The following is a 12,405-nucleotide window of genomic DNA, read 5'->3' on the forward strand; positions in this document are numbered from 1 at the left end:
TAACTCCAGTAACAACTTAAAGATAGGTGTCTGTAAAAAAAATTTTAAAAATTAAAAAAAAAAATAAAGTTTAAATCTGTCTGTCTCTGTACCAATACCATGCGTTATTTATTGTTATTGCTCTGTAGTATAGCTTGAGGTCAAGGATGGTCATTCCACTAGAAATTGTTTTATTGTTCAGAATTGTTTTGGCTTTCCTTGTTTTTGATTTTGTTGCTGTTGTTTTTCCATATGAAGTTGAGAATTGCTATTTGTATTTCTGTGAAGAATTGAGTTGGAATTTTTTGTGGGAATTGCATTGAATCTGTAGATTGCTTTTGGTAAGATGGCCACTTTAAATATGTTAATTCTACTTATCCATGTTCATGGGAGATCTTTCCATATTCTGAGGTCTTTGATTTCTTTCTTCTAGAACTCGAAGTTCTTCTCATACATATCTTTCACTTGCTTGGTTAGAGTTACACCAAGATATTTTACATGATTTGTGACTATTATGAAGAATGTTGCCAGGCAGTGGTGGCTCACGTCTTTAATCCCAGCACTTTAATCCACCAGGCAGATTTCTGAGTTCAAGGCCAGCCTGGTCTACAGAGTGAGCTCCAGGACATCCAGGATTACACAGAGAAACCCTGTCTTGAAAAACCAAAAATAAAAAATAAAAATAAAAACTAAATAAATAACAAATAATAATAATAAAAAGAATGTTTTTTTTTCAGTAATTTCTTTCTCAGCCCATTTATCATGTGTATGAAGGAGGGCTACTGACTTTAATGGAGTAGAGTTGAAAACCCAGAAATAAAGCTATGGATATTTGATCTTTGACAAAGAATACAAAACCATACAATAGATAAAACAAAGCATCTTCTACAAATGGTGCTAGTCTGTTCGTTTGCATGTAGAAGAACACAAATTAATCCATTTTTATCATCACCCACAAAGCTCAAGTCCAAGTGGATCAAGGATCTCAACATAAAGTCAGATACTCTGAATCTAAAAGAAGAGAAAGTGATTAGCATCCTGAGTGAGGTAACTCAGAACCAAAATAACATGCACGGTATGTACTCAATAATAAGTGGTTATTAGAAAGAAAGAAAGAAAGAAAAAAAGGACAGAGTGACCAAGATACAGTCCACAGAATTAAAAATGGTCAAAGGTCAACAAGTTGAACTGCCCAAGTGAAGATCCTTCACCCTTCAGTCCCATTTGGGAAAGAGAAGAAATCAATCACAAGTGGGGAGGGATAGAAGGACCTGGTAGGGAAAATGGATGGGGAGGGGGGAAGGAAGGAGAGGGGAACCTGATCTGTTATTGAGTGAGGGAAAAGAAACCCTGAGAATCAGTAGAAAGAATGGCAACAGGCAAACTCAGGGAATAGGAGGTTGGGGGAACTCTCTAGAATGCACTAGTGACTTGGGGGTGGGGTGGTAAGAGACTCTCAGGACTCAAAGGAGGGACCTTAAATGAAATGCTTGACAGTAGGGAGAGTCTACTTATAGAGCCCTCCTTCAGCAGGAAGACAGGGCATCAAGGTAGGGATGGGAATGCCATCTCTCAGTCATAATTCTGATCCATAATTGTTCCTGTCTGAAAGAACTATAAGAATGGAAGTGGAGAGGAGCCTGAGGAAAAGAAGGTTCAGCAACAGGCCCAAAGTGGGATCCAGTTCAAGAGGAGGTCCCAAAGCCTGACACTATTACTGAAGCTATGGAGCGCTCACAAAAAGGGACCTATTGTGACTGCCCTCCAGAAGACCTAAAAAGCAGCTGAAAGAGTCAGAGGCAGATATTTACAACCAATCAATGGACAGAAGAAGCTGAACCCTGTTTTTGAATTACAGAAGACTGAAAGAAGCTGAGGAGAAGGGCAATCCTGGAGGACTAGCAGTCTCAATTAATCTGACATCTCTCAAACACTGGACCATACAAGAGACAGCATACACCAGCTGACATGAGGCCTCCAACACACATAAAGTAGAGGACTTCTGGGTCTGTGTTCATTCAGAGATGATGCACCTAAGCCTCAAGAGATTGGAGGCCCCAAGGAGATTAGAGAGAGGTCAGTTGGTTTGGGTTGTAGGGAAATCCTCATGGAGACAGAGGTATGAGATGTGCATCAGTCAGAGGTAGATGGGGTGGGGGCATAATATATGGTATATAAACAATAACTTAATTTTTTTAAAAAGAAGAGAAAGTGGGAAATTACCTTGAATTCATGTACAAAGGCAAAAGTTTCCTGAACAGAACATCAGTGGCTCAGGCTCTGAGATCAACAATTGGCAAATGGGACCTCTTGAATCAGAAAACGATTCTGTAAGGCAAATGACACAGTCAACAGAATAGTGCACAGAATGGGAGAAAGTCTTCACTAACCCTGCAACCAATAGATGGCTGATATCCAAAATATATGAAAAAGAAAGAAGTTAGACGTCAAAAAGCCAAATAGTCAAATTTAAAAATGGATTAAAGAGCTAAACGGAGAATTCCCTGTAGAGAAATATCAAATGACTGAGAAACACTTAAATAAATGTTGAACATCCTTAGCCATGAGGGAAATGCAAATCAAAATAACCCTGAGATTCTACCTTACACTAATTAGAATGGCTAAGATAAAGACTTATGGTGATGAAGATGTGGAGAAAGAGGAACACTCCTCCATTGTTGGTGGTATTGTAAACTTGTACAACCACTCTGGAAATCAATCTGGTTGTTCCTTAGAAGATTGGAAATAATTCTACCCGAAGACCCAGCTATACCACTCCTGGGCATATACTCAAAAGATGTTCCACCATATCACAAAGATATGTGCTGCACTATATTCATAAAAACCTTATTTATAATAGCCAGAAGCTGGAAATAATGCAGTTGTCCCACAACTGAAGAATGGATACAGAAAATGTGGTTCATTTACATAGTTGAATACTATTCAGCTACTGTAAACAAGACCATAATGAATTTTGCAGTCAAATGGATGGAACTAGAAAATATCATCTTGAGTTTGGTAACCCATACCCATACAGTCATGCATAGTACATACTCACTGATAAGTGGATATTAGCCAAAAAATACAGAATACCCATGATTCATCCCCCCCCCCCGACTCTAAGATGTTAAACAAGTAGGAAGGCCCAAGTGAGAATGCTTAAATCCCACTCAGAAGGGGGAACAAAATAATTATGGGAGGAAATGGGAGGGAAGAAGAGGAAAGAAGGGAAGTGGGGAGGGAGGGAAGGAAGGGGGAATTTGGCATTTGAAGGGTGGAGAGAGGAGCAGGAGCGAAAGATGGGCAGGATCAGGTATAGGGGGAGAAAGGAAAGAGTCCCAGCGGTCCAGTAGAATAAATGGAAATATGCTACTGCTGGTAGTAGGGGTGAGGGAAACCTCTAGAAAATCCAAGAGACCTGAAATAGGGGATGCTGCCAGGACTCAGTGGTGGAGACTTTAGCAGAAATACCCAACAGTTGGGGATTTGGAACCTGAAGAGCCAACCTCCATTAGCCAGAGATGACTCCCAGTGGAGGTATGGGATACCAACCTACCTACAAACTTTCTATTGAAAATTTACCCTGCCTAAAAGATAAGCAGTGACAAAAATGGAGCAAAGACTGAAGGAATGGCTCACCAGTGACTAGCCCAACTTGGAATCCATCCCATGGGGGGAGGGGGGCACAAATCCCTAACACTATCACTGATGTTGTACTTGCAGACAGGAACCTGGCATGACTGTCCCCTGAGTCTCTACCAACAGTTGACTGAGACAGATGGAGATACTCAAGTGGATGGAGGTTGGGAACCCCTATTGAAGAGTTAGGGGAAGGATTGGATGAATCAAAGAAGATAGCAACAAGACTAACACTATGAACTAACCTGCATCCCTGGTTGCTCCCAGAGACTAAGCCACCAACCAGAACATGCAAGGACTGGCTTGTGGCCCCTGGCACATATGTAGCAGAGGGCTGCCTTATCTGGACTCAGTGGAGGAGGATGGGCCTAATCTTATAGAGGCTTGATGCCCCAGGGTAGTGGAATACATTAAGGGCACCCTTTCAGAGTAGAAAGGGAGGTGGAATGGGATGGGGATAACCTTTGGGATGTTCATAAATAAATAGATAGATAAAATAAATAATTAATTAATAAAAAATGTTCCAAACTCAATACCTGTAGCAGCCTGCAGCTACAAGAATCAGGGAGGGCTGGAGCTGCATAGAAGGAAGTAGCGGGAGAAATAAGACCAAGACAAAATACTGATCAAGACCCAGTGATGAATTAAGAGTCTGAGCTTTTAAAGGGGGAAGGCCCATCCCTTGCCGCTCCAGGCTCTTGATGTTTTGTTGCCAGGCCTTCAGCACTTGATTACCAGGTTGCTGCTTTCCTCAGGAAGACAGGTTCAGCCTTTCAGCAGGTAGCGGGTAGAGGCAACTTGGAGAAGAGTGCAGGTGACAGAACAATCGACCTGTCTAGGTCTGAAGACCATACCATAGGTGGTCTCCTTCACAGTGGCAGAACAGGTCTGATCCAGCCTGCTGAAGGCTGGGGGGAGGTTACAAATACCTGAGGGGAAAAAATATTTCAAATATAAAATCATGATGAAAAGAGTACAGAAATCTCTTTGTATATTTCATTAAGCTTTTGCACTATTGAAAGACAATCAATGAAATCCATATGATAGCTACTGGGAATTTCTTGTTTTATTGGTTATTTTATTCATTTACATTTTAAATTTTGTCCCTTTTCCTGGTGTCCCCTCTGCAAAGCCCCCATCCCATCCCACTCCCCTTTGCATCTAAAAGGGTGCTCCTCAATCTATACACCCCCAAGATCTGGTTTCTTAAAGTCTTATATAAGATGTGGACATGAGTGGAATGCTATGAAACAAACTAGAGACAAACTAGTTTCCCTCATGAACATAGATGCAAAACAAAACAAAACAAAACAAAACACACACACACACACACACAACCCCAAAAACCAACCAACCAACCAAACAAAAAAAAAACAACCTTGGGAACTGAATCTAAAAACAGAACAAAAAGATCATACACTATTATCAAGTAGACAGATATACAGAGATTGTTCTACATATGGAAATTCATTTATATAAACTACTTTATAAATAGATCAAAAAAATACCACATGATCTTTACACTTGCTAGCAAAATCAACAATTACTACAACAACAAAAAAAAAGCCTCTGACAAAATATAACCTCTCTTCATAATAAAAGTTCTACCAGATTATGAATACAAGGGACATGCAGGAACATAATAAGGGTGATTTATAGCTAGTTTATAGATAACATCAATTTAAATTTGAGAAACTACATGCTTTTCCACTAAAATCAGGAACAAGACAAGGATAGGTTGTTCACACTTTCTAACTTTCTATTCTTATTCAATATATTAGTTGAAGTCTTTGCTAGAGCCAAAAGACAACTGAAAGGGATCAATGGGATACAAACAAGATAGGATGTAACCAGGAATCTTCTTCAATTGATACAGACTGATATACTGGAATAAAATTAACACAGGATAACCAGTAGTCTTTATTCTTTATTAGTAAATGAAAAATGGGCTGAGAAAAAAAATCAGAGAAACAATATCTTTTAAATCTGCCTTAAAAAATGTAGCTTGGGATAACTCTAACCAAATTTTAAATACTGAAGAATATACCAGAAGATAGAAGTTCATGGACTGGAAGGATTAGTATAGTGAATGTCAAATCTACCAAATGAAATCTACAGATTCAACACAATCACCATCAAAATTTGCACCCAATAATTCATAGAAATTCAAGGGAAATTTTTCAGTTTTATATTGAAAATTCTCTCTCTCTCTCTCTCTCTCTCTCTCTCTCTCTCTCTCTCTCTCTCTCTCTCTCTCTCTCACACACACACACACACACACACACACACACACACCAAAACAAAACAAAACAAAACAGGATCGTTTGGAAGAATTCCCAGATAATCAAAGAATGTGTGGAGGGATCATTATCGGATATTGCAAATTGTACTACAGAGTTATAGTAATAAAAGAATCATGGTATTGACATGAAAATAGACATGTTGATCAATGACATAGAATTGAAGACCAATACATAAGTCCATGTGCTTATGAATATCTAAAATTTAATAAAGAAACCAGAAGAACACACAAGAAAAAGAACTATTTTAACCACCCATGTTAGCCAAGTTGAAGTTAAAGAATCCAAACAGATCCATACCTATAACTTTGCACAAAACTCAACTCTAATTGGATGAAAAGCCTCAAAAAAGGCAAGATGTACCAAACCTGACAGAAAAGAAAGTCTTGATCTCATTGACACAGGGAAAAACATTTTGAACAGACACTAAGGTCAACAACTAATAAATGAGACCTCATTAAAACGAAAAGCTTCTTTGTGGGAAAGAACACCATCATTTGCAGAAAGAAACAGCCTACAGAATGGGAAAGATTTTTGTTATCTACACAAATAATAGAAGGCATATATACATGTATATATGTATGTATATGTATATATATATATATATCTTTTAAAAGTCTTGAACTTCAAAAAAACACAAATAACTCAATTACAATATTGAGTTCAGATTGAAACAGAATTTTTAAGAAGTGAAACACAAATGTATAAGGAAACACTTAACACTTAAGGAAATATTCAACATAATTTGTCATTAAAGAATGCAAAGTGAAAGGAGATTTCACCTTGTTTTCCCCAGTAAGAATAGCTAATATCAATAAAATGACAGCTTATTCTGACATGGATTCATGTAAGAAACCTATTCATCTATTGCTTGTAGGAAAACAAACTTATACAGCCACTGTGGTATTCATCATGATGGTTCCTTAGAAATCTGGAAACAGATAAACTTCAAGGTCTATCCACAACATTCTTAGGTAAATAACCAAAATATTCTATGCTCTAATACAAAGACATTGTTCATTCATGTTCATTGCAGCTCTATTCACAATAAACAGAAATTGGAAATAACTTAGAAGTTTCTCAACTGATGAATGGATAATGAAAATGTGCCAAAAAATGCAGTTTCTCAATTATTAAGAAAAAAAGGAAACCATGAAATTTACATGTAAATAGAATGCATTAGAAAAATAATTACAAGCGAAGAAACCAAAAATCCAAAAGACAAATATAATATGTATTCTCTTGTATTTGGATATTATTGTGGAGAGACCTGGAGTTGAGGGGATTGGGATGGAAAAAATGAATGGAGATTATATATATGAAAAATACATGAAACGTAAGAGGAGTCAGGGAGACAAAGCCCTATCTAGAGATTTTTTTATTACCAAATGAAACCTCCAGTTCCAGGAATGGGTTAAATATAACTGAGTTTTTGGTTAAAGAGTTTCCATAGAAACCCCAAAACAACTCAGTTGTTACTGACTCTAAATTCAATGACATGTGTTTAATTCCTGAATCAGGATTTGTCTTTTTACTTTGTTTTCTAGATATAAATCTTGGTAATTACTCTGTTACTAATCTCAGTTTATCTAGGAGATTATTTGCCTAGAAGCTTCTTTTAAAGTAGAACCTGAAGTGTTTAGAAAACAGTGGCAGGAGCTGTGTGGGGCTCTACAGCATGAGTGCAGCTATTTCTTTTAATTTAAATTATATTACATATTTACATTCCAGACATTGTTCCCCTCCCATCCCCACAATTCCTCATGCGGTTCCTTCTCCCCTTGCCTCCAGAGGGTGCTCCTCTGAACCCCAACAGGCCTCCCCTTTCCCTGGGGCATCAAGGCTCTTTAAGATTAAGTGTACCTTCTCCCACTGAGGCCAGGTCAGGTAGATCTCTGCTACATATGTGTCAGGGGCCTCAGACCAGCCCTTGTGTGGTCCTGGTTGGTAGCTCAGTCTCGGGGAGCTCCCAGGGTCTGGGTTAGTTGAGATTGCTGATCTTTTTATGGGGTCACTCACCTTTTCAGTTTCTTCAATCCTTCCCGTATTCAACCATAGGGTTCTCTGACATCTGTCCAATGGTTGGGTGTATCTGCTTCTGTCTTAGCTGCTGGTAGGGCCTCTATGAGGACAGCCATGCCAGACTTCTGTCTGAAAGCACATTATAGCATAGCAGTGTCAGGGCTTGATGTCCCCCTTGAGATGGATCATTGACCTCCTTTCCTTCAGTCTCTTCTCCATTTTTGTCCCTGCAGTTCTTTTAAACAGGAACAATTCTGGGTCAGAAATTTTGACTCTGGGTTAGTAACCCTGTCCCTCCACTTGAGGCCCTGTCTACCTACTGCAGGTGGACTCTTCCAGTTCTGTTTCCCCAAAGCTGGGTATTTTGGCTAAGGTCACACTCCCCATCCCCGTGAGTCCCGAGAATGTCTCACGTCTTGTGTCTCTGGTACTCCTTGGAGGGTCCCCTAGGTTCCACTAACCAAGGCTGTTTATCTCCATTCATTCTCTTGGCCCTCTGGTCTTCTCTCCAATGTCCACAGCCTCATATCTGATCCTGTTCCCCTTTTCCTCTCCCGCTCCCCTCTCCGACCCAGGTCATTCCCTCTCTCTGTCTCCTGCGATTATTTTCTTCCCTCTTCTAAGTGGTGTCAAAGCCTCCTCTCATGGTCATTTCTGCTTGTTATACTTCTTATGGTCTGTAGGTTGTATCCTAATTATTCTGTACGTTTTGGCTAATATACACTTATCCCACTTATCAGTGAGTACATATGATGCATGTTCTTTTGGATCTGAGTTTCTTCTCTCAAGATGATATTTTCTAGGTACATTCATTTGCCTGTAAATTTAATGATGTCATTGTTTTTAATAACTGAATATTATTCCATTGTGTAAATGAGCTGCATTTTCTGTATACATTCTTTGACTGAGGGACATTTCCAGCTCCTGGCTGTTACAAACAAGGCTGCTATGAACATGGCAGGGCACATGTCCTTGTGGTATGATGGGGTGATGAAGGCACAAGTACTGACTCTTCCCACGAATCTCTGGAGCTTCTCATGCCTGATCTTAGCACATAGCACCACCCAGTTTAGTTTGCATGTCTCTGGCTTTTCTGAGCTCATTTTTGTTAGCTGACCACAGCTCCATCATACAGAACTGACTTCTTCTTGGTAAGTTTGTATTTTTGTTTTTTTAGTTTTCTATGTTCTTCTAGAACCTAGGAATATTTCTTATGTTCTATTAAACTTACATGTAATTATTTGTGGAAATTTAAAAAGGAGACTGGCTAAACAATATTTAAAATCAAAACAGTAAATGTGAGTTTGATGTATAGTGCTGAGTAAAATAGGAAGCTGAATTTTTTTTCACTAGAGAAAAGAAATTTTAGCACCATTTAATGTGTCTTTATGTGTTTCAATGAGTATACATGCCTGTATATAAAGTGATCAATAAGTATTATTCTCAGTATTAACCTCTTAAGAAGTCTTGATTTCAGCAAGCTTATTACACAGTAGTTTATACATTAACACTTGAAAAATATACATATCATTGTGTAGCACCTTTCTGAAGAGTCTAATGAACCCTTGTATCTAAGAATTTCTATACACTAGTGCAACTCTTTTTGCTTTTTATATGTTTATTAGAATATAACTTTCTCAACTTATCCAGATATTTTAAATTGTTCCAAAGGGGAAAAATTTTGTATGTTGGCATACAAAACCACGATATTTCCTTCAGCATTATCTAGAGACCATTTTAGAATAATTCAAGCTTGTTTGTGTTTGGATGAATTCTATTTATGTCTATCAATTTAAGATTTTCATATGAATCATTAAGAAATCTTGATAGTTGTTTGTGAGATATCACTTCTGCAATTTTTAAATGAAATTACACTCATATTTTGAAGGAACAATATGTTTTAAAGGAATATATTAACAAATCTTCAGCAGTTACCTCAGAAGTTTGGGTATTGTTTTACAGAAAATGGTGGCAGTTCTACAGAGCACACTTCCAATAATTTTCAGTATGGAATTCATAATGGGAACCTTAGGAAATGGATTCATTTTTCTGATAGTCTGCATAGACTGGGTCCAAAGAAGAAAAATCTCTTTAGTGGATCAAATCCGCACTGCTCTGGCAATTAGCAGAATCGCTCTAATTTGGTTGATATTCCTAGATTGGTGGGTGTCTGTTCATTACCCAGCATTACACGAAACTGGTAAGATGTTATCAACATATTTGATTTCCTGGACGGTGATCAATCATTGTAACTTTTGGCTTACTGCAAACTTGAGCATCCTTTATTTTCTCAAGATAGCCAACTTTTCTAACATTATTTTTCTTTATCTAAAGTTTAGATCTAAAAATGTGGTATTAGTGACCCTGTTAGTGTCTCTATTTTTCTTGTTCTTAAATACTGTAATTATAAAAATATTTTCTGATGTGTGTTTTGATAGTGTTCAAAGAAATGTGTCTCAAATTTTCATAATGTATAACCATGAACAAATTTGTAAATTTCTTTCCTTTACTAACCCTATGTTCACATTCATACCTTTTGTTATGTCCACGGTAATGTTTTCTTTGCTCATCTTCTCCCTGTGGAGACATCTGAAGAATATGCAGCACACCGCCAAAGGATGCAGAGACATCAGCACCACAGTGCACATCAGAGCCCTGCAAACCATCATTGTGTCTGTAGTGCTATACACTATTTTTTTTCTATCATTTTTTGTTAAAGTTTGGAGTTTTGTGTCACCAGAGAGATACCTGATCTTTTTGTTTGTCTGGGCTCTGGGAAATGCTGTTTTTTCTGCTCACCCATTTGTCATGATTTTGGTAAACAGAAGATTGAGATTGGCTTCTCTCTCTCTGATTTTTTGGCTCTGGTACAGGTTTAAAAATATAGAAGTATAGGGTCCAAAGACCACCAAGGAATCATTTTCCTTATCCTAAAGAAAAATCAGGAGACAAGAAATTATCATATATAAAAAGTCATATATTATATTTTGCCATAAGTAGTTGTAAATTAAATAGTCTGTAACAACCTTTTGTTACAATCTTAGATAGAGAATCATATCAATACACCCCATGTAAATGCAGGTTTCTGTAGTCAAGTTATATGGTCTAAAGGTTCAGAGATTTACAAATAAGAGAAAACATGAAACATTTGTCTTTCTGGGTCTATGTTACCATACTCAGTATAATATTTCCAATTCCATTCATATACTTGCAAGTTCCCAATTGTTCACTGTGTAGTGTGTGTGTCTGTTTATGGAAGTAATACATTTGAGAGTGGTAGGGGATAGTGGAGGAGTTTCCCTGGCGAGAGGAAGGGATAGAAATAATATGAAGTACATTTATAGGAAATTATCCAAAATGTTTTTAAAAATTACAAAAAATGTCTATAGCCATATTATGAATTTTATTCATGTGTTAATTTCAGAAATACTAAATTGTAAAACTTAAAATATGTAAATCATAGCTATTTATGAATCAATGTGAATCATAATTATTAAAAACAAGATGTGGACTATTAAGCTGACAAAAATCTGAATTTTTGTTATAATTAACGAATGTGCCTACAAAGTTATATCGCTTATTTGAGTAGCTATTAGAAATTATTGCCTGTGGGGAACGGGCAAAGCAATGTTCTTAAGAGCTAGAGCCCCTGAGAAGCTGCCCTGCTCAAATAGATGTCTACACAAAGCATCAACACAGTAAATGGATTCATTGTGTTTCCTAAAGATATCCAAGAATTTGGGAGAGAAAGTGATAGATAGGGGACAATTGAAAGGGAGGGTTGGTAGGATATATATATATATATATATATATATATATATATATATATATATATAAACACATATATGTTTTAATGTACACAATAGTCTAAAATGTCATATAAGAAATTATTTACAAGGATTTGGAACCAATTGGAACATATTAGCATTGATGACAGTAGAAATATGAATTGTTTCTGTAAATTTGTTTGTATTTTCTCTTATTATATATAAGTATGAAATTTTCTAGCTGTTTATGTACAAAATGTTAATTTATCTTAAAATATTTAAATCAGTTTATGATTTTGGTTCTTTATTAACTCACCTTTCTTTCTTTTATTCTTTCTTTCTTTATTTTATACTTCCTTCCTTTTGTTTCTTTCACAGTGGTGGACATTGAAACCTGAGGCTCACATAAATGTGAAGGGAGTAGCATTGGCCATAACAGTTTCCATTCCATTCCAAAAATGCTATTTCACTATGGGTGTGTGTGTTTTTCAGCAACCTACATAAAGTTATGGTTGTTTTAAATTATATGTCGACATGTAGCCCTATTTTGAAAGGCTAGAAAGTAACTGTGTTAGCTTTCTGAATGGATTTGAAGATGTCGACCAGAAGGAACAGAAGACATGTTAGAGCTGGAAGATGGGAAGTCATGTTACAAACCATTGTCTTCTGGATATGGACATGGCATTACTGTTGCAACC

At 37.1% G+C, this 12,405-nt stretch overlaps 1 protein-coding gene across 1 annotated transcript; it reads left to right on the forward strand.

Moving 5' to 3' along the window:
• The first annotated feature begins 9,905 nt into the window (after nt 1-9,905).
• Nucleotides 9,906-10,835, forward strand: Tas2r113 (taste receptor, type 2, member 113). The gene has a single exon (NM_207018.1). It carries the CDS (start codon nt 9,906-9,908, stop codon nt 10,833-10,835), a length of 930 nt encoding a protein of 309 aa, NP_996901.1.
• The last annotated feature ends 1,570 nt before the right edge of the window (nt 10,836-12,405 follow it).

This window comes from Mus musculus, chromosome 6 (assembly GCF_000001635.26).
Source record: "Mus musculus strain C57BL/6J chromosome 6, GRCm38.p6 C57BL/6J".
NCBI classification, from domain to species: domain Eukaryota; kingdom Metazoa; phylum Chordata; class Mammalia; order Rodentia; family Muridae; genus Mus; species Mus musculus.

Excerpts from the sequence above, each read along its gene's own strand:
- Tas2r113 (NM_207018.1), top strand. The coding sequence starts at position 9,906 with ATGGTGGCAGTTCTACAGAGCACACTTCCAATAATTTTCAGTATGGAA.